Source organism: Lates calcarifer, linkage group LG1, assembly GCF_001640805.2.
Source record: "Lates calcarifer isolate ASB-BC8 linkage group LG1, TLL_Latcal_v3, whole genome shotgun sequence".
Lineage (NCBI taxonomy): Eukaryota > Metazoa > Chordata > Actinopteri > Centropomidae > Lates > Lates calcarifer.
In genome coordinates, this window is record NC_066833.1 from 20,879,727 (window position 1) to 20,902,368 (window position 22,642).

Sequence of the window (22,642 nt, forward strand, 5' to 3'; positions counted from 1 at the left end):
AGTACTACAATGTCAGCCATTTTTTTTAAATGAAACTATGCATTTCTGCTCTTGAAATAACACAGAGCAACTCTGTAGTATAATAGCAGTACCAGCGTTGTTATGCAACATTTTTTAGACTTGAATTTTATATGGCAGTGATAACAAAAGAAAAGGCTCAGGTGTCACAAGCGTCTTCTTCGTTCCCGTATAATGCTATACAATAGTTATAGTTACCAAACACACTTGAATTTTACACTGTAATTACATTTACTAATTTCAGTGTCCTTTTTCATATCAAACGTTCACTTACGTCCAGCATGTTCATTTAGAAACAGCCTGTGTTTTAGGTTTGTTGTAGATAATAAAGTGATTCCACATAGCATTTTAAAAAGGCTTACAAAGTCCTAGATTTTGGTAATACGCTGATACTGTGCACACTCCTTTTGCTGTTATGTTTAGTTGTGTTTTAGTGACACATAATTAATCAGCAATATTTTGATCATCGATTAATCCTTTAGGTCCTTTTTCAATGGCACCGAACAGCCTGCTTTGGTTGCTTGGTTGATTGTTCACTATTAGTGGATCAATCTGAAGACATCACTATAGGCTCAAGGAAATTGAGATGGGAATTTTTAACAGTTCTCTCACATTTTATAGACCAAAATCTACATTTATTAATCAAGATAATAATTAGCAGATTCATTTAGATGAAAATAATTGTGAGTTGCAGCCTTACACTTTTCAATCAACACACACAATAAGACTCAGGACGCATAACACGTAGGTGGCACGCTGTCGTGCACCACATTTCACATTTTCACTTCTCTGATGTTCATTGCTGTCACTCACGACCATATGCATGGCTGAGCATACGTACGACACACTCATACACACACACATCCCACAGTGTAGTGTAGAGTACTCCACCCACCTTCCTCATACATGGCCCCGGGGCAACCCCCCCCCTGCTATGCTCACCCTCCCAGCATGCTGTCCTCTGCTGACGTGGGGAGCGCTCTATAACAGCTCACCTCCCTGTCTCTCCTGGTCATTTAGAAAACCTGCTGGAAGCCAGGCTGTGGAGTCAAATGAACCCTGCTCTCATTAGTGGCTATGGGTGACATTTTCCTCTCTTGTCTTCTTCTTCTTCTTCCCCCTTCCTCCACCTTTCTGTCTCAGACCTATTATGCTGTACCAGATACCATGGCCTTTAGAACGGAGCAGGAGGTGGGTTCGCTACATGCCACTATTGAATGTGAACAACCGCAGCCTGACCTCTACAAGTGAGTCTGACACACACTCACTGATACATCTTGTACACAGACCTGCTACCATCTTGTAGAAATTAATCTTTATTGATACATCTTGATTTGATTTTGCTGTGACCTTTTCCAGATTTCGTGGGACGCATCAATATTTACAAGGACAAAGAAGAGCCTGTGGCTAGGTGAGAGCACTTTTTTTGTTGCAATGTAATTTCTTGATACTTTTCCTTAAGTTTTGACAGGGCTGGCCTTTTTTCTCAGATTAATTAAATGTGTGGTGTTTTTGAATTAAAGACAGCTAATAGAGTCTGTTTGATTTTTGCAGACCACTTGGGGCTGAGAACTTGCTTCTTAGAGGAGCCACGCTGAAGAACACACAACGCATTTATGGTGATAACATGCATTTTCATGCTGCTTAGAAGGTAAAGGAAAGGCTGTTGTCATTATTGTCTTGGTAACTGTGTTTTCTCTTCCCTCAGCTGTTGCAGTCTACACTGGCATGGAGACAAAGATGGCACTTAATTACCAGTCTAAATCTCAAAAGCGCTCCGCTGTAGAAAAGTATGATTAACATCCAAACTCTCACTGTGTGATTTTGAGTTGTTCTTTGTGGACTGGTCCATGATCCCGATCCTTACTTTACTCTCTGTCTCTCTACAGGTCGATGAATGCCTTTCTAATAGTGTATCTGTGCATCTTGATCAGTAAAGCAGGTGATCAACACTGTTCTGAAATACGCTTGGCAGTGGTCTCCCGACCGAGACGAGCCCTGGTACAACCACAGAACTGAGAATGAGCGCCAGCGGCATGTGGTCCGTTCATTGCCCTCTGCTTTGAAAATCCAAAATTATTGACACCAAATCCCAAACTTTATTTCCCCAAAAACTTCATAGCTGTTGTCTGTCTTCTTCTTAACCCCAGGTGATACGAGCATTCACAGACTTCCTGGCTTTCATGGTCTTGTTTAATTACATCATCCCAGTGTCTATGTACGTGACGGTGGAGATGCAGAAGTTCCTCGGCTCCTATTTCATCACGTGGGATGAGGAGATGTTTGATGAAGAGCTGGGAGAGGGAGCTCAGGTCAACACCTCCGACCTGAATGAAGAGCTGGGACAGGTACATTCAGCACGCGCACACACACACGCACACACACAAACATTTGCGTGCAGTATCTGACTGTAAACTTTCTGTAGACACGTCCTTACTCTACCCTTCCTCCCTCCCAGGTGGAGTATGTGTTTACTGATAAAACTGGCACTCTGACTGAGAACAACATGGAGTTTATTGAATGCTGTGTCGATGGGAACGTCTACATCCCGCATGCCATCTGCAATGGGCAAATTCTCAGTGCTGCTTCCAGTATAGACATGATTGATTCCTCACCTGGAGGATACAGGAGAGTAAGTGTGTGCTTGTAAAGTAGATAGGCCTCTTAATCCAGGATGAATTGAAACTTGGCTAACAAATAGAGTGCAAGAAGACTTAGCAGAAAATATGAGTGAGCCACACTTGCAGGTTAACATGCCACATTTTCAGACAGGAGAAAGTAATTTCCTCTGACACTTTAATATAAACAAACATCTATTTTGCAGAAACTTTGTGTTTCCATTGATGATAAACACAGTATAAACACACTCTACAGTATATCCGAGTTCATGAAATTTTCCTTATAACCCCTTTGTAAAGTGTTTACTGCTGTCTTACATGGAAAAAATGTCCTCTGATACACAGAAAAGTGATGAGCCTTGCATTTCTGGCAGCAGCAATGGTAATTTGTTTAGATTTAATAGAAGAAAAATTGTGTAGTCAGCATGAGCAGCAGTAGCCACAACAGATGACCAGAGAGAGAGAGAGAGAGAGAGAGAGAGAGAGAAAAGCACTCCCTTGCCAAAACTTTAACAGGCAGAAAACTTAAGAAAAAAATGTCATGGATATGTTGTTTTATTGCTGTTATTTCTGGGATATGTAGTTCAAAAAATACCACATCATAATGGCACCAAACTGCCATCCAAAAAATGTCAAGGACCTTGAGGATTACTCCTTGAAAACATAAGAGATATCAGAAAGTTCATCTTTTTTTTCTTCCATTATGCACATATAAAAAGAACTCAAATGAACTTAAATTAAATACAAATAATGTATTATAATGTATTATAATGTATTGCTGTGTTTCTGTATTTGTGTGTGTGTCTGTAGGAACATGAGGATCTGTTCTTCCGGGCACTGTGTCTGTGCCACACTGTGCAGGTGAAGGAGGAGGAGACGGTGGATGGTATCAAGAGAGGAATCCACCAGGGCAGGCCCACCTCCTTCTACATCTCCTCCTCACCAGATGAGGTGGCTTTGGTGGAGGGAATGAAAAGGTAAACACACCAAAACACACAATTAGCAAAATTACTTTGTGGTCCTAAACTAATAAGGCAGTGGTTCTGTTTGTTGTGTTGCCTCTGCACTTTAGTACATTGGATTTCAGATGCAAATTACAGCAAGTGCCACAGTTAAAACCAGACTGAGGTTAGGAGAGCGATTTATCCAGTCAAGAACACAGTGCTGCTTGGCCATTAAAGACAAAAGACGATAACTGTTTGGCTGCAATGTCCTAAAATACAGGGAGGATGTATAAAAAGTGATACTAGTCCTACACCATTTCACCAACATGGACATCAACCCCCTCAAACACCATGACCTCACAATGACCTCAAGTCATTGAGTAACGATCCAACACACGGAAAGACCCTCCTGAATTCAGACGAATACATCTTAGGCATTGTTCAGACATTAGTCATTAGCTTTGTGCCCTACCATTGATTTCAATAAGACCACAGTGTTGGCTCAGCTGGGGTCTTGGAACAGAGGCAAACGGCAAAGAAACGCATGGTCGCGCAACAAAAAAAGTTGGTCCTGGCTCAACTTTTGCTGCAATACCGTCTGGTAATACAAATTATTGGCCAATCAAAGAAGCACACTCCTGCTAATACTTTCAAACCTTAATGCCTCAGACAGTGTAGGACCTGATTGCTGCAGTAAAATTTTACGGAGCTGTATAATCCCCCCTTATAGTATTTAAACCGCTGTACAGTGTTTAGAGTCTGATTAGCTTTAAAACTGATTGATCTGTTATTCAAACTTGTCTTCCTAGATTGTGTTTCATACTCTCACCAGTACCTGAAGCAACACACCCACACCAGCGCAGACTCTCACTTTTTATCTATTCATTTAACACAGTGCTATTTTCAGTCTGGAAGTTGCCTCAGACATGTGTGGCACATGTATAGATCCCATAGATAAAAAGCATGGGTGTTCTGTCAGACTTTAATGAATCCATTTTCTGTCACTCTCCGTTGCCAGGCTGGGTTACACCTATCTGAGACTGAAAGACAACTACATGGAGATCCTCAACAAAGATGATGAGATTGAAAGGTTGGTCTGCTAAGTGTCCGTTGTGGTTACGCCATAGAAGATAAAATGGGAGTGAGTCAGTTGATGGAGTTGTGCTCATACATCAGCTGCCTGCAGGGAAAGCAGCCCCTCAGATTGTGTTTCATGTTCGACAGAGGTTACAAAAAACTACAACCACAAAGGAGTGGGCAGAGAGTTGTTTTTAGAAACTGCTCGATCAGATCAAAATGCTCCCAACTGATCTGTAAGAATGAAAGGCAGCGAGATTCCATTAGAGGGTGGTTTTGTGGAAAGTGTCTAATGTTTTGATCCGTAGGAAGTGTTTCATGTAACCATGGTCTCTCTCCATCACTCTCTGCAGTGGCAAATCAATAGTGAGCTATTTTGAGCTATTTTAAGAAAGCAGGGGAGCTGGAGAGGGGAGGGGGGAGAGGGGGTGTATCCAGTGATGTGAAGTCTTAAGATGCAATAAGAAAGTTCTAGAGTACTTAACTGTTTTAGGGTAATTTAAGGGAATCTGAGTCTTTTGGCCCTGTACACAAACTACCACAGGATTTTCAGTCCTTCCTGTGGGTCATTTCATTTGAATTGCAGCTTGCCCAGTGCCCATTAGGCAGTTTAAGGGTCATCTACAAATCTCAGAAATAGGGGATCATTTAGAGGTGGATATGATGACACAACAATAGATGCTTGATGGAAGTGATTTATTTTAGAAATTATAGTATAAATTTACTTTAAAAACTGCATTAAATTTTATTGTACTTCAGATGAACAATGAAGGTGTCATTCAATGCCAAATGGGCACCTTTGAAAAGACAGATCGAACCATTCAGTACCTGATTGCTCTTTGTTTTTGGTAGTACTGTCTTTTTCACATCAAAACATTGGGGTCCACTTGAGAACAGACTGGAACAGAAAGTAGAATATCTATTTAGTAAAACTGAATGAATTGGACAATGCAGATTAACTAAAATAAAAATAATGATATATATATATATATATATATATATATACACTTTTTTTTTTTTTTTTTTCATTTCCAAGACTTTGGAAAAATCTACCAGAATAGATTCATGGATATGAATGAGCAAGTTAACAAAAAGAGAACAATTTTTGATGCCCCTGCTGCATCTCCTTCAGGTTTAAACTGCTCCATGTGCTGAACTTCGACTCTGTCAGAAGAAGAATGAGTGTCATAGTCAAGTCAAGCTCAGGTAAGATGTACTTTGACACAGAATTGGAACAGAAATCAGTTTTATGCCAACACATCATCCGACACTAGAATGGTCTTACAGTTTGTTTACAATGTTTTTTATTGTATATGTGTTTGTGGGCTCTCAGGAGAATACCTGCTCTTCTGTAAGGGCGCAGACTCGTCCATTTTTCCACGGGTGGTATCTGGGAAGGTGGAGCAAGTGAAAGCCCGGGTGGAGCAGAATGCTGTTGTAAGTTTTTAAAAATATGTGTTAACATATAAACTTGGGGTCACATGACATCATCATCATCATCTCTCTCTTCACCGTAACACCAGGAGGGGCTGCGGACTCTGTGTGTTGCCTATCGCAGGCTGTCAGAGTCAGAATACGAGGAGGCGTGTCATCACCTGACTGAAGCCAAGCTGGCCCTGCAGGACAGGGAGCAGAGGCTAGCGCAGGCCTATGACATCATCGAGAGGGACTTTGTGCTTTTGGGTGCCACAGCAGTGGAGGACAGGTTGGTCACCGTGGAGAGAGAGGGAGAGAAAGGAGGGGAAAGATTTAAAAGCAGTGCATCAGCACTGAGACAAGAGAAGATTAATGAGTCATGAAGCCGTCTTCAAAGTCTTTTTTGCCCTTCGTGACTCATGAGGGCAAAATAGATTCAGTTTGAGCTCAGACAGCTGACTTACTACTAATACTAATTCTGCTTGTTTCCTTTTCTTTTATTCCTCGCTATGATATGATACAAGATGTTTTTGTCCTCTGACAAAGTAGACTTCAGCATTGATCTTAATTTAGCAACAGTTTGACTTCCTAATAGATAAACTGGTGATGGACAGGGACAGAGGTGGTCATGCATTGATAAGTTGTCACCAGTTGGTAATTGATTGAAGTTTTGATGGATGCTTTAACCTTCCCGACTGGAGGCTGAAACTCTTAATTGACTTATTGATGCGCAGGCTCCAGGAGAAAGCTGCAGATACCATTGAGTCACTGCACAAGGCTGGAATGAAAGTTTGGGTGCTGACGGGAGACAAGATGGAGACGGCGGCGGCTACCTGCTATGCCAGTAAGCTGTTCCGTCGCAGCACGCAGATCCTGGAGCTGACCAAGAAACGCACAGAGGAGCAGAGTCTGCACGATGTTCTGTTTGAACTGAACAGGACCGTTCTCAGACAGCGCTCGATTTCTGGGTATGATTTAACGCATGTGTGTATCTACAGCATGCTATGGATCCACATGTCCCTTAATCACAATTCATAGTATGTACTTATATTGCTTTCAGTGAAATTTCAAGACCACAGACTCATGACTCTTGGTCTGTGATATTTTTTTCCAGGTTGTCGGTAGACTGCCTCGACTTTGGTCTGATCATCGATGGGGCCACTCTGTCTGCAGTATTAAAGCCTAACCAGGAGGGTGCTGGCCACGGCAACTATAGAGAGATATTTCTGGAGATCTGTCGCAACTGTAGTGCTGTGCTCTGCTGTCGCATGGCCCCGCTGCAGAAAGCACAGGTGACAGAACTACACTTCTACTTGCAAATCCACTCCAGGCACCAGCCTAAATAACTAACAGTGGTAGTGATTGAAATGGGGTTTTTGTTTCTGCAGATTGTGAAACTAATTAAAGCTTCCAAGGAGCACCCCATAACCCTCGCCATCGGCGATGGAGCCAATGATGTCAGCATGATCTTGGAAGCACATGTGGGCATCGGTGAGCTCATTTCACTACTCTGATTAGTGACTAATTTGCTAAGTCATTCACTAATATATGAAGGACACTTTCTATTAGAGCTTGAGTTGATTTCTAAAGCTTATTCTGATATTTTTATCTGAGAGTAAAAGAAATGTGATGAAGTTGTATGGGCCAGTATTTTCTCTTTACAAATGAACACAATGTAAACATTTTTTGCTAAGAATACCTCAAATTTGGTGATTTTTACAGATTTGTTCGGAGGATAATTACATGATATTTGTCAGGAAATTCTTTTATAACACTTTTAAAACTTCACTTGAAAGTAATAGTTATGAAAATAGATAAGCTATAAAAACAATATATTAAAATGTTTTGAATATGATCAAATATATCTACAGATAAAGCCAATAAAACATCTATGTTTGTTTTTGCATACTTGCCACAAAGTATTGGCTCACATATAGCTCTGTTACATTCCTGATCAGATTATATTTAATAGCCTCTTTTGTTCCCTTAGGCATCATGGGTAAAGAAGGACGACAAGCAGCAAGGAACAGTGACTACGCCATCCCAAAGTTTAAACACCTGAAAAAGATGTTACTTGTTCATGGCCACTACTACTACATCCGAATTGCTGAGCTTGTTCAGTACTTCTTCTACAAGGTACTAGACAAATGCCTTGTGTTGTACTCCAGTGGTTCACACATTTTAATCACTTTATCGTAATTCCCACTGAAACATTGAGTTACAAAGAACCAGATTTTGCAGCTACTCTGACAGATTACTGGATCCATGAATCCCTGGTGCAACATCTTCTCCTGGATTCATGGCCACGATGATCAGTGTGGGCGGCTTCCACAGAAAGCAGTGCCCTGCCAACTGATTCATTTTTTCCTTTTGGCAGGCCAGCTCTTTGCGGCCCACTCAGAGAGCTTATAGCACAGTCTTTGTCAGTCTCTCGATAGTAGCATTTTTAGATTCTTCAAATCTCTGCACGTGTACTTGTCAAAAGCTTATCACTTTCTCCACTTGTTTTTTCCCTTCTTTTAAATCTCTCCAGAATGTATGCTTCATCTTTCCTCAGTTCCTGTATCAGTTCTTCTGTGGGTTCTCCCAACAGGCAAGTAGTTTATACTGTCTTACGGTTACAGTATGCACACAGTGTAGTTTACTCATGTTTACTTGTAAAGCTGCATTTATCAATATGTTGACAAAAGATCAAATGATTGTGTAATGTGAGAGGTGTCACTCATAGACATCACAGGTAATTAGCACTTAATTCTGTAGTTCCCTTCAACTTTACAGAGCGCTTCAAAATCTTTTACCTTATTGTTCTGGATTTCTTGCCCACAAACACTGCTTTCTTCAGTCTTGTTTCTAAGAGCATCTAGTAGCTGTTTACAGCAGAAAAGCTCTGCTAAACCCACTTCATGTCTCATGGCTGCCAGACAAAGTTAAAAATTGCTGGTGAGCATATTAGTAGCATTTAGCTGTAGAGACCAGTGAGACCAGAACTAAAAGAGGGATTAATATTGGACATATATTTGCCAGGTGGCCAGAAACATAACTGTAAATTAGTAACAGTTTCCAAACATATCTGTATTAACAGCTTTGTAAGAAGTTGATATGTCAGATGTTGTGTTTTCAGCTTGTTGCTGCCCCCAAGTGGCCAAAAAAAGAAAACAATGCAGCTTTAAATTTTAAGACGGCCTTTTAGCTCTGGATACCTAATGCTGTCTATGTTGCCTTTGTTCCCTGGCAGCCCCTGTACGACACTGCCTACTTGACGTTGTACAACATCAGCTTCACCTCACTCCCGATCCTCCTCTACAGCCTGGTTGAGCAGCATGTCACCGTGGAGACACTCAAGCGAGAGCCCTCCTTGTACAGGTGTGGTCGCAAGGAAATGTCTGACCTTCTCATATACTGTGCTAATAAAAATATTATTCAAGTGTTATAATAAAATGTGTATGTTTACTCAACTCTTTGTTTTTTTTCCACCCCACTCTCTCAGGGACATAGCGAAGAACTCCCTCCTCCGCTGGCCTGTCTTCCTGTACTGGACGTGCCTGGGTGTGTTTGACGCTGTTATCTTCTTCTTTGGTGCCTACTTCCTTTTTGACAACACCACCTTCACCAGCAATGGCCAGGTGAGCGTCTGCCTCTGTGTCAGCAGGTAGTGAGGTCTGTCATTTTGTGAAATGAGTAGAAATAAATCCGTTTTGTGGGGTGTTTGAGGTGTCCTTCAGGGAAATTAAAGGAGGATAATGGATGTAAAGAAAGTGCTGTCTTTACAAACACTCATCCATCTCCATTGGATTCTCATGTAAAAGGAGTAAAGTATGACTTGGTGGTCATGTTTTTGTTATCTGTAACAGTAAGGTTTCTGTCCTGGGGCTCCCCTATAGGTCAGCAACATTGGATCTCCATTCATATCGACAACGCAATAGCATCTTTCTCTGTATTGTTAATTTGTATCATGTCAACTGTTTTCAATTGCCTTTGGTCCTGTTTTTTAAGTTGAAACATCCTGAAATTCATTTTACCCTTTGTCCTGATTCTTTTCTCTTTTCTTCCCCCTCCTTCTCTCTGCTTCCTCTCTCTTTATTTTGCTCCTCCTCGTCTTCTTCTTCTTCTTCTTCTTCTTCTTCCTCAGCTTATGACCACCAACACACAGATGGTAAGCCTGTCTCCCTCCCTGTCAGCTCTCTCTGTCTTTCACGCTCTTTTGGTTCCTGTCGTACCGTTTAAGCTTTCAGTTTGACCGTTTCATCCGGTTTCATCCTTTCTCACGTCACATCATCCATGCACTTTCATTTGAATGTGTAGTTCTCTAGTGCTCCATTATTCCCCTAATCTCTGTAAAACCCTGAATCCTGCACAGTACCTGATCTTAACAACTCCACTGACATAGTAGAAACCTTAGACCCCCACATTATCCTTGTGTTTTGTTGTAGTAGTAAATAGAGTAATGCTAGTATGTACTATAGATATAAAATCCAACATCTGTTTGTTTTTTCTGTCTAACGTGTTTGTGCATTTGTGTGTATATTTTTTTTGTCTGTGTATTTGTGGTAGCAGTTTTTGAGGTTGGTTGGTTTTTAATTTCACTGCTCCAGCATTCATGAGGTGGCTGGATTATTTTCGTCGTGTACACTTTCTGCACTGTTTGCAAACAAACAAAAAAAAAAAAACAGGTTTAAAATGACAATTCTTGCTATCTCCCCCAATCAAAAAGGAAAGGAGTAATGAATGAAAGAATTCTACCAAAGATACTGGTACCAACAACCAGCTGTCACTATTACATAAATTCCCTGGTTTCTTTGTCTTGATCTTTCTCTCCCTCCACCCTCCTTCATTCTCTCCCTCCCAACTCTCATTCCATCTGTTCGCTCTTGATGTCTACTTAAACCTTTCTAGGATTTCAGCAGGTAGAAAAATGTGGATGCTGAGAGGTGAAGTGAAAGTAACATCGGCTTATTGGCCCCAAACCTTAAAAGAAAGTCACAGAGAATACCCTTTTCATATCAGATTACCTCTCACCACAGCAGACATGATGCGAAAGGTGTCTGTCTGTCTTTCTGTGCTTGTAGACTCACTGTAAAATCGTAGGATGTTCACTAATTGATGAGGAAGGTTCTGCGATCGATGTGGCCACTAACCCTATTCTTCCTGTCTTCCCCCCTCACAGATGTTTGGGAACTGGACCTTTGGGACTCTTGTCTTCACTGTGCTGGTGTTCACTGTTACGCTCAAGGTGTGTGTGCATGAGTCTCTGGAAATGAAAGGGAGGGGGGACACACACTCATGTATATTATATTGCATAATCCCTCCATTTGAAAGAGTTCACTACGATTGCACGTGTGTCAGACTAGATGCACGGAGAGCTCTTGTTAACTATTATGTTACGTAAAATGATTGACTGCACTCGCTGCTCAGTTTGCACAACACTAAAGCCTAAAGGCAAAGTCAATGACTTTATTGACTGGTTGAGTGTTTACTATGTATATATTCTGTTTGTTTCAGCTTGCCTTGGACACGCACCACTGGACCTGGATCAATCACTTTGTCATCTGGGGCTCATTACTTTTCTATGTTATTTTCTCTCTTCTCTGGGGAGGCATCATTTGGTATAATATCCTTTCTTTTTTCCCGTATCTGTAATCTTTGATGTCTATTTGTACATTTCTGGAAAGCCAGTCCTTTTCTGTCTCTTCTGTTGCTCAGGCCCTTCCTGAACTACCAGAGGATGTACTACGTGTTCATGCAGATGCTGTCCAGTGGTCCAGCATGGCTCAGCATCATTCTGCTTATTACGGTTAGCCTGTTGCCAGATGTCATCAAGAAGGTCCTCTGCAGGGCCATTTGTCCCACGGCTACCGAACGTGCACAGGTAGGTCTTGGCACCAACTCAACAGTGAAACTGAACCTTTAAATTGTCTTGTTCCCAGGTTATGTTGTAGAATTTTTCCTACAGTGTTTCTTTGCTACAGCCATTAACCAATGACTAATTAATGCTTTCCCATTTTTAAAACAATCAACTGTGTTTTTTTGCACCTTTTGGTGATTCATTTCAGTCCACAAGCTGAAATGCTATAGTAAATATAATTCTCTCAAATCCTAGCTCACACTTAATATTTTCATAGTAATGACACCTATGAGTAAGCCTCAAATCTGTTCCACTCTATTAATCATCCAGGAAGACCATTAAGACTAAAAGCTTTGAGCATCAGTGTGATTTAGTGTGACTTCTTCCCTGTGGCTTTGCCTCACCTTCCTGTGAAGAAAGCTTCACCGTGAATGGAAACATGAATGAAGGGTCTGACAGATTTCTTCTTCCTGTGCCCTTTCTTTTCTTTTCTCCCTTGTCACTGCACCCTAATGGACCACCCTAATCAAAATTCACACCGCCCTCCATTGTTCCTACCTTTTCCTTTCATTCACCCTTTATGCCTTATCCTCACTGCTGCCATCCTCCTCTTTCTTCTTCCTTCCCTGCTCTTCATTTCCCTCTCCATTCTCTTCTCCTCTCTTGTTTCTTTCCCCTCTGCTCCTGTGTGGTTGTGACTTCTGCCCCCCGACCCCCCACCCTCGTACTCACTCGCTCTTTCGTGGTAACTGCAGTCCACTCGCCCGTGCCTTACTGTGGAGCCGTCCACCATCTTCATGCTTTCTCAGTCCTCCAGCAGAATGAGTTTCTGATTGGCCCAGAGAGACGAGAGAGGAGCAGGAAGAGGAGGTGACTCTCTCTTTTAAGCCCTCATCTCTGTGTGCATGGTGGCATGTCCCAGTGTAAACCACTTATCACTGTCTCAACACCTCGCCTAATGTGAAACTAACTACTACGGTGCTACTGATGATTACATTTATAGTATCCAGTTCCTGCCATTTATGAAATCATCTTTTCATTGTATATTTCATCTGTTTTGGAAGTTGCATGTACAATTCCTTGTTTTCATATCTGTCTTGTGGTCAACCCATGTGTTTTTTTGGAGGATGGTATGTTATGGTTGGTAGGATGATGTCATTCTAGGTTTTCCTAGGACTGTATTACAGGAATAGCTGAGGCTTACATTTGAATTTGCAGCAGTTCTTCCATCACCACCAGCTCAAATAATACATCTTTAGTAAAGAATTAAATATCAACTGTTCTGACAGTTCAATTTCAAAACATTCTGTGGTTTTCGCTATATGAATAATTGTAACTTTTTACATTAATTTACACTGAATATCTTTGAGTTTTAGAATAGTGGTTGGATAAAACAAGACATTTGAAGATGTCTCCTTGGGACGTTTTTTTCTATTTTTAACATTTCATAGATTAAACTGATAAATTCAATGAATGAATGAATGGATGAAAATAATAATACAAAACAATTTATTTTTACCACTAAAACATTCCAAACTAGATATTAACCATCTGACAACCTTAATCTGATTTACAGAACAGGTTTACAATCCTGAACCAAGGATTAGCAGCCTAGTGTTGCTGAAGGTTCATTGCACTGTTCACACCTATTTCTGAAGTGTGTCAGCATAGTTAATCAGTGCTAAATACACCTATGCCTAAGTGAGGACAGACTGGTATCTAATATGAAGTCACATTCAGTGACCGGGTGAAAAAATATGTTGTATGGTAAACAGAGTCCTATCAAATTTAGAGTATGAAGAAAAGACAAAGCTGCAACAAAGCTTGCCAGAGTTTATTGGTTTAAGCAGATGACCGGACTGTGTCTAGAAGTCCACAGCTACATAAGATGCAAAAACAACAGTTGATTGTTGTGGATTGTCCTGCGGTCAGGACGGGAAGAAGAAAGGGAAGAAAAGTCAGATCAAAGCAGTCACTCAGAACTCATTCTAATGCTAAGTGAGGACTCTCATCAGCTTTAACTGGATCTAGAAACAAGCTGGATGTTACTATATTCAAGACACAAGGTCTGAGTAGATTCCATTATCACCTTCTTTCCTTTAACGTCATCCACAGAAGGTAAGGCCAGCGGGGGCCCTGGAGAGCTGTGTGGCTCCTGGCCCTGCTGCTGGAGGGGGAGGCAATGAGCAGGATCCGCTCCACCCTGATAGGACCTGTGAGGGAGACAGTGGAGAAAAAGCTGCTAGGACCTATGACTCCATGATGTCACACAGCCACAACACCCCGCTCAGCAAACCCTAGAGTCCCCTACCCCACCCCACCCCTAGGTGGGCTATTGTCACAATGGTAACAGTACACAGAGGGCATTGACAGTGGGGAGTCGGGTTCTTACTTCTGCTGCCACAATGCTTCCTGCTGCTGTGCATTGCATAGGGCATGCTGTTGTGCTATGGCTCAGGCTTTGGAAGGGGGGTGGGGGAAGGGTTGGCTAGGCCTCCATAAGTGTCTCTGCACGAGAAGTTTCCTTCAGTCAAACCTACTTTCAGGAATCACAATATCCAATTAACTCTGCAGTGCTGGTTTCAAAGCGTGCTGCTCTTCTTACTGCATGTGGAATGGGAATTAACTTGATCTGGATAGTGGGCAAAATGAGAAATTTTATCCTGTCTTTATTAGACCCAGGCTACTTAAAGTCTGTCGCTACTTGTCATGTGGGCTCCAACAAGTTGTACTCTTCTGACTGCTTTTTGATCGTGGACTGTAGCTTAAGACAGATGCGAGAGTAAAGTTGAGGGGCTATATTTAAGGTTCTGGATCTGGGGAGATTTAATTATGTAATATGAAATGACTGTCAGGTTTTAGAGATTTATGCAGACTTAGTGAGAAAATGGGGTCTTGTTTTATTAGGCACTGTCACTAGTAAGTTACCTGATCCAACACTGATGTCACAGACAAAACTGATCTGGTTAAATATTTACCCAGGTTGCCCAAGCAGCTCAGCAAACTACATACTGAGTATCAGAAAAGTGAGTCATTTTGTACCAGGAAGACTGATGACATCTAGTGTTGGAGGGTGAAATTGCAAGTGTGAATTTTGTCTTCATCTCTAAAGCATGCTCAATCTAACATGACTATTAATTATAATGGGAATTTTCAGAGGGCTTCTTACTATTGAGCAGTGAATTAAATTCCATCTAGTATCCACACTTAGTGAATTTTATTCCAGTTTCTGCAGGAAATTTTGACCCAGAGGTCCATGGCATGCTGTCATTATTCATTAATACTACACATCTGGATATCTTAAACAAACTTTTACCTTCTGATTATAACCCTGCTGTTCGATCTTATGCATCAAGCCATCTCACACCTTTCTTCATTCACAAGTTCTGTAATTTGATCTCCTTGTCTCCATTGTTTTGATTTCATCTTAACTGTTTTGAATTGCCCAGTGATGGTGCGTCCTCTCTCACTCTCTCTTCAGGATCATGAGAGGCTTTCGTGGGGTGGCGTGGTCGAGTTGACTCCACTGTCCTCTCGTCGATCCTACAAAGGCACGAGCACGGACTCCTCTCACCTCCACCTTGGCGCTGCGGAGACGCTGTCGCTCCGCAGGTCTGATCCCCTGCCCCAGAAACTACTGGCCCACTTGGCAGAAGGGGGAGGGGCAGACTTGTGCTCCCTCAGCCCCTACATGCTCCGTCTCTCTGGGGCGGGGTTTGCCTACCACGCTCCAGGGCCGGAGACCTCGGTGTGAACACAAATGCAAACTCTGAAACTATGTGTATGTGAATCTTGTTGGCTGAAGCATACGGCATGTAGTACATCCCACAATAAGTGACCAAGATGTGCATCTCAAGGATCAAGGATTTATAGAACAAAATACAAACATCTTGACATACCATTAAAAGCATGGACACTCCGTGCTGAGTTCACCATGTGCATTTTCTGGGATACACCTGAGTGGACAACCCTTTAGATATTATTATCCTGATTCCTCATCCTTGTACTTTGGTAACATCTTTTTGTTTCAGTGTATTCCCTGTCTCAGTCGCATCAAAGTTCCTCCTCAACTCTTACTTGAAAAAGTCTAAGAACAAAAGGGGAACCACATGCAAAGGTGCATTTCTTCTTGCACTATAGAACTGTCCAGTTTCCACACATCAACAGTCGGACCTTTTTGTATTCCTTGTCCTCATTTTCAGTCTCACATTCTTGCCTGTTCCTCCGCTTTTGAGTCCTTTTTTGCTTCTTTGTAAATGTTTGTTGAAAACATTTATGTACAGTATGTGGTCTGGCCAAGTAAAGGGTAGCCGTCAAGCTCAGCCCTTTAGGTGTGCGTGCGTGTGCATGTGCGCGAGTGTATGCATGAATTTGCCTGTTATTGAATGTTTGTATGTGACACACCTTTGCCTTACAGGTAACCACACAGCAGCAGGCTAGGAGCCAAAGGAGAAATGTGTTTTAAAACAAAAAAAGCAGAAGTGGTGTATTACTAAGCCTTATACACACACACACACACACACCCATCAGCTGGAGGAGAGAAATGGGGAAAATCTGAAGAGGGATGTGCAGTATTCTAGCCACCCTGCCTTAATTCATAGATACCCATTTTCAGTGGATTATATTTCTAGGTCAATTTAAACATGTTTGTGAGCGTACAAGGAGTCTCAGGGGGCATAAATGTCTGGTACAGTGTGCTGATTATTCCTCTTTCTCTTTTCTTTTACCCTCATGATGGTGTCACGCTTTGTTTCCCCTCTTATCTGACAGCGTAGCATGTTGGATCTCTCTGCTGCACGCTGATCTGTTCTTCTCTCAGTTGTTCCTTATCCACCCTTGTTCCAGACATCATTCATCACAAACTATATCATGACACCCTTTCTCTCTCCTGAACAATGAGTGCACTGTACCCACTCCTGCCCCCATGTGGCCATGTAGGGTAAGAGCAGCAGTCTTTATTTATGATGTCCTAAAATGACTTGCTATTTCTCACTGTTGCATTGTGCTCGTGTGTTTGCTGCCATGCTCTGTGTTATGCAAAAGTTAATGTAAGAATGCTAATGTCATGTGGTCACATTATAAGGGGTTTTTCTTGTGTTGCATTAATCCCATGAGTTTTTATTGTTGTTCTAAAATTATTGATGGCAGTCACTGTTTATGTATGGATGTAACTTAAAAACTTTTGATATATATTGTAGTGAGAAGGGTTGTTTTATAGTCTGTTGTAAGTAGGAGGGAGACTTGAATCGGCGATGTCACAATCAAATCTATGAGAATGTTGAACTGATTTGTCCATCATGTCCTCCAGCTGAAGATTGTAGCTCATTTTGGATGAACCTCTTTTCTGCATTTCTAACATCTAAAGTCCTCTTTGTCCAAAGCATATCTGTCGTGTTACATAGCGAGTGACTGACTCGGGAAGTCTTGAATGTCAGATTCTGGAGCATTTTTGTATGTTTATACAGTTTATTTTCGTACACATCACCATCTGCCAACATGTATAGATTTAATAACAGGTGTTCAGTATTTTTTTAACTAGGGCACAGATGATTTATCGGTTCGGTCGGAGGTCTGGATTTGTCTCACTCAGAGGCTACAAACCTTCACAAGTGTTTTGGACCTGCTGGGGATCAACATTCTGACCTCAGTCATTTTAAAGGAAGGGCCTTGGTGCTTGTTATGCAGTGTCCCACCTCACTGTACTTTACTGACGTGATGGGGAATTCTTTGTAGTCAAATCATTCTTTTTTCTTTTTTTTTTTTTTTAAGTGAGCCCTCCTCAGCTCAACATTTCTTTCCTTCTTGCCATTTTTGTGTTGTCCATTGTGAGAATTTCATTTGCTACTTTTGTATCCCAGAGAGAAGACTATATTTTAACTCTGTTAGAATGTGTATTTAAGTTTGTAACCAAAATGAGAGCAACATATACAGTATATGATTTTCATTAGAGATTTACCACTAGTTCTACACACTGCACTTTGTTCTACAAGAGATCAGTTTTCCCCTAAAAACAAGGTCTATTGTCTGTTGACTGGGGTTTCTAAATGTTCACTCTTCCTCACAAGTTATTTTTCTAAGAAGATTGTAGTGGGTGAGAAAAAAAAGTGACCAAATAACTTGACAAGGAATGAACTGTCTGTAGGTGTCAGCCTCTGTCTCAAAATGGGTTTATCACACCAGCCTTCTACTGCTGATCAGAATGTCAAACTGCTTTTCTAAGTCCATCAGCACAACAGCAGGTGCTCATCCTGTCACTCCTGAGCTTGGCAAAGGTCTGAAATGTCGACTTCTGTGCTCTGAGCAGCACGCCTCATATCACACTTTCAGTATACAGCACTGTTTGTATTACTAAACAGGTTTTGAGAACTTCCTTTTTTGCTGGGTGGGGGGTGGGGGCTGGGTGCGGCTTGGGGATTAAGATTTTAAAAGTTCACTTGTTGACTTTTTGCCAGCCTGTCTGTAGCAAATGAGGGCAAAGCACTGTACTGTCATTCTGCTTGTAATAAAGAAAGAGTGAAAACACTTGTCCTATGATCATATTGTATTGTATATTATGAATGTTACAGCGATCACTTCCCCCTGTCATTTGATGTATTTGTTCTGCAGTTATCCATGGCTGACATTTTAACCTGTCCTGTCATTTCAGACCAGTTGGTGTCCACCACCCACCAGGTGAACCTCACCTCAGACCCTCTATCCCCTTTATCAGCCATTCAGCATCTGAACCTGCCCACATGCACCAGTCTCCTGCCTGATTGTTTATTTCATCTTAAGAGTAGCCCATACATTTATTATTCCACTCCTCACACACAATTAAAAAGTGGGCAATGCAGCAGAACCAAAGAAATTCTCATGTCTTTCTTCCTTGTCCAATCCTGGCGCCTACATTATCCACAATGCAATTCGGGCGTCAGCTGTTTGCTTGGAGATACAGGTGTGTTATGCTAATGGCAGCTAACATTGCCCCAACGCAATGGGCGGCAGAGGTCTGGTAAGCTCACTTCTTCTTTCATCTCATTTATTTATTTGTTATTTTTTTCGTGTCCAAACTTGGTAGTTTTTACCCCCAAGACTGACGAAGATTCACGTGACATCACCTGAGGTTACAAATAATGCTCCTGAAACCCTGAAACCAGAAGACATTGTAAGACATGTAACAGTAGTTAAAGCACAGGTATAAATAGAATAAATATTGGGTGAATTCTGTTGAGCTGCTTCAGTTTCAGGAGCTGTAAATACCATGCTCTTTATATACGGTCAGTGCTGCATGCATGCATGCATGCATGGACTGTTTCAAGTCCACATAATGGCACGCCGCTATTTTATCTCTGAATGAAACGCTGCAGATGGGACATTACACACACACAACAGACAGCACCTTTTTACTATGTCTGATAAAAGATGCCATGAGTGGCATTGTGAGATCCAGCATTTCTTAAGCTTGACTTATTCCTGTGACTAAAAGTCAGGATATCTTGGTCATTACTGCTTCGACTTTGGACGTTTTAAAAAGTCTTCCTCTCACAACTGCTCCAGAAGTGCAATAATAAAATGCTCCCCTTTAATAGTACCTTGGACATTTTTTTATGGGGTCTTACAACTGTATGAAATCTATTCTTGTTCCATCATGTTCTCAGTTGTGGTTTGTTGATAATAATAATAATAATAATAATAATAATAATAGCCTTTCCCTACCTCTCGCCCAGTATTGGCTGGGATTGACTTCAACCCACCGCCACCCTTAAGGATAAGTGGTGTAGATAATGGATGAATGGATGGATGTATGGACAAAAGTCTTCTAGGGATATGTGATCTGATTGGCTGAGTACTAGTGAATAATCTCTCATATCAGATCAGTTCACAGTTTAAATGTTATATATAATCAGTGGTAAGGCTTACCAAAGGAGCATAAACCTTCACTCTGCATTTTAAAAGACCAGAGTGTTGCATTTTTGAGGGAATGTGACAGAATTATCTATTAGTAAAGCACCACAGCCATTTTTGTCATTACCATGTGTTGTCACATGGTGGCACTGCAGCATAATCAGTGGTGCATGACCAGTCGTAATAACGTGTATGTTTCTGTGGATGAGAATGTTTCATGACACAGCTGTTATTGCCTTTCCTCCACACTGGATGTCACTGTTGTATCAGCTGTTTGTATTGCAACACTGACCTTCGCTTCCCCTCCCCCTCTCTGTTTGCCAGGTCTGCACAGGTTTGCACCATCATGTGTGCTGAAGCTGAAGCATGCATATGTGAGTGAGACTGCCTCCTGCCCCACCTTCTTCCCATCTCCCATCGCCGGCATCCTGCGTTCTGCACCCCTCTGCGGAGGACTCATCACTGCAGCTGAGCGGTCGCAGCCGTAGCAGCTTCAGCATCAGCATCATCTCCCTCATCTGTCTCTGCAGCATCCTCTCCATCCTCGAAAGCATCCATCTCTCGCCAGCATCCCGGCACCGCCGAGCTGCACACACCCCCTTTCTCTCGAATCTCTTCCCTCCAGTGTCTGTGTGTCAAACAAGGCTGAAGCCAAGCAGTCACATCCTGAGCTAGTTTACCCTGCTGCATCCCCCCCTCTTCCCTTCTGCTCGGCTGGGCTTGTCACTGCGACGGTTCCCCTCTCTCCCGTCCTCTTCGCCCATCATCCACTCTATCCGAAGCACCGTTCAAGGAAAAGCAGGCAAGCTGTCTCTTCTTCCTGCAAAAGTGTCTTTTGGCTGGGCAGCTGGTCTTCCGCTGTCCCTCTGGAGGATGATCCTGTGGATGAAGACGGAGGAGATGGCCCTGGGGGAGCTGCTGGAGAGACTGAGGACTGTCACCCAAAGCATAGGTGGGTGACAAAAACAAAACACACTCAACACAAACTACAGTCATTGGTCATTGTTTTGTTTGTTTGTTTGTTTGTTTTTTGAGCAGACTCGCTCATGCATGTTTGTCTGAAACATGGATGTAGGTGGGGTATTTATACTAACATATATGCAACCACCATAAGAGACGATATTGTATCTCTGGTATAGTTAAATTTAGACCAAATAAAAGGCAAAACAAAGTGGTTTAATGCAGGATCATCATGTCAATAAGCTACAAAGCTTTGTATCTGCAGGAAACCACCCAGGTTTTATGTGCTGCTGTTTCTGCCTCAAGCTAGGCAGGTTTTGCCAGCAAGCTGTGTTGCTCATGCTCAAGCAGTGGGAAATGTAATGTTGACCCATATTATTTGATCCTGTAAGAGAAAGTATTTCATGGTGTTGTGAAACAGGAGTTTAGATCATTTACAACACAGTTAGGATGTCCAGTTATCACATGGAAATCTTTTTGTTATTATACTTGAATTTTTTAAAATGTTAAATTACATCTGATGTGTGATCTGTACACAGTTATGCAAAAACAGAGGCTGCAGACAGGTTGATTTGTGTTGTGATACAGTACCTCACTGGCCTATTTCCTCACTACTCCACCCTAATCCGTCACAGTATTTGGTATATGATCAGAAAAGGTGTTGAGGGCAGACACTGGAGACACAGCGACCTATATATGATGGACAGATTACTTAATACAGATATGTCACCTTCAGGTAGTCACACCACTTCATAGATTATGCTGTCAGGAGCAAATTTTAATTATTTATTTATTTATTTTGGAGAAGTCCACTGTGAATGTCAGAGCTGCAGCAGGGAAAACATTTTTGGCGTTTAATTCCAGGCAGATTCATTTTGCAGCCACTATTTCTGAGCCTTTTTTAGTTGATACAACAAACCCCTTGTGATGTCCTGGTGTTGCTCTTGTAGCAGTTACTGATTGAATGGCACATTCATGTCCTTTGTCAAACCTAAAGCCACTAATATTATTTCTGATGTTTGCCTCTCTTCTCTTTTGATCCATTTATAGAGATCTCCCTTAATCCACTCCGCTATCTCACAGCTACTTTCACAAGCATTAATGCACACACATAACACACATTTTGACAGCTCACCTTTCATTTCATGTGGACCTCATATTGTTTCATTGGAGGATGCTTACTTTGTTTAGCGAAGCCACAGGTGCTCATTTAGTGTTGACTCACTCATTGTTTTCAAGCATGATTATTTTTAGCTGTATTTATAACAACGGTGTACACACAGCTACAGTATATACAGTATGTGGAGTGAGGAGGAACAATGTTTAATAGAAGTGCATACTGTGTGCACACTGTGCATTTTACTTTTACGTGATCTCTGTGTTTTCTGTGGTGGTGCAGCTCCTGCTGTATTAATGTAGCACAGTGGGCTCTAGTTCAATTCTCTCCCTCTCAGCACCAGAGATGGTGAAAGTGTGGCAGTAGTGAGTGGGTGGACTGAAGGAAGGAGGGGGACATGGCTATGCCCAAGTTAGAAGAATGAAAATGCTCAAACTACAGATCTGAGGGTGACTTACATGCTGCATCACTCCACTGCAAACATGCTAAAAACAAAATGAGATGCAAATGGTGAAAAACAGTTGTCATAGCCTGCTCTCTACAAGTACAGACATTAATGTGCGCAAGTACACTAAACGTTTGCAGATATGCCGTCATTGCTTCTGTTTATAAGGAAATGTGACAGGAATATACTGTGGCAGGAGGATGAGAGCTGTAATCAGCTCAGAGAGGAGAGCCTAACACTGATCACAGAAGACAGCAGAGAGGAAGGGAGAGTGAGGAAAAGAGAGATTCAGGGAAACAAAGTCAACTGTGGATGAAAAGG

General features: G+C 41.8%; 2 protein-coding genes across 2 annotated transcripts in view; both read left to right on the top strand.

Annotated features, from left to right (window-relative positions):
• Positions 1 to 15,534, top strand: part of LOC108900998 (phospholipid-transporting ATPase IH-like) — a 30,876-nt gene extending 15,342 nt beyond the window's left edge. The window contains 25 exon segments of the mRNA XM_018702305.2: positions 1,162 to 1,266; positions 1,380 to 1,429; positions 1,573 to 1,637; positions 1,727 to 1,808; positions 1,908 to 1,959; positions 1,961 to 2,059; positions 2,169 to 2,366; positions 2,477 to 2,650; positions 3,447 to 3,613; positions 4,599 to 4,670; positions 5,790 to 5,863; positions 5,991 to 6,094; positions 6,181 to 6,362; positions 6,808 to 7,041; positions 7,188 to 7,365; positions 7,462 to 7,564; positions 8,064 to 8,209; positions 8,607 to 8,666; positions 9,309 to 9,436; positions 9,561 to 9,696; positions 11,238 to 11,303; positions 11,573 to 11,676; positions 11,774 to 11,939; positions 12,671 to 12,785; positions 15,397 to 15,534. Of these exon segments, the coding sequence (XP_018557821.1) occupies positions 1,162 to 1,266; positions 1,380 to 1,429; positions 1,573 to 1,637; positions 1,727 to 1,808; positions 1,908 to 1,959; positions 1,961 to 2,059; positions 2,169 to 2,366; positions 2,477 to 2,650; positions 3,447 to 3,613; positions 4,599 to 4,670; positions 5,790 to 5,863; positions 5,991 to 6,094; positions 6,181 to 6,362; positions 6,808 to 7,041; positions 7,188 to 7,365; positions 7,462 to 7,564; positions 8,064 to 8,209; positions 8,607 to 8,666; positions 9,309 to 9,436; positions 9,561 to 9,696; positions 11,238 to 11,303; positions 11,573 to 11,676; positions 11,774 to 11,939; positions 12,671 to 12,748 (2,823 nt within the window). The 3' untranslated portion in view covers positions 12,749 to 12,785; positions 15,397 to 15,534.
• Positions 15,535 to 18,838: 3,304 nt separating this feature from the next.
• The window catches only part of mcf2lb (mcf.2 cell line derived transforming sequence-like b), a 40,130-nt gene continuing 36,326 nt past the window's right edge, over positions 18,839 to 22,642 (top strand). The window contains 2 exon segments of the mRNA XM_051072164.1: positions 18,839 to 18,906; positions 20,124 to 20,751. Coding sequence (XP_050928121.1) covers positions 20,673 to 20,751 — 79 coding nt within the window. The 5' untranslated portion in view covers positions 18,839 to 18,906; positions 20,124 to 20,672.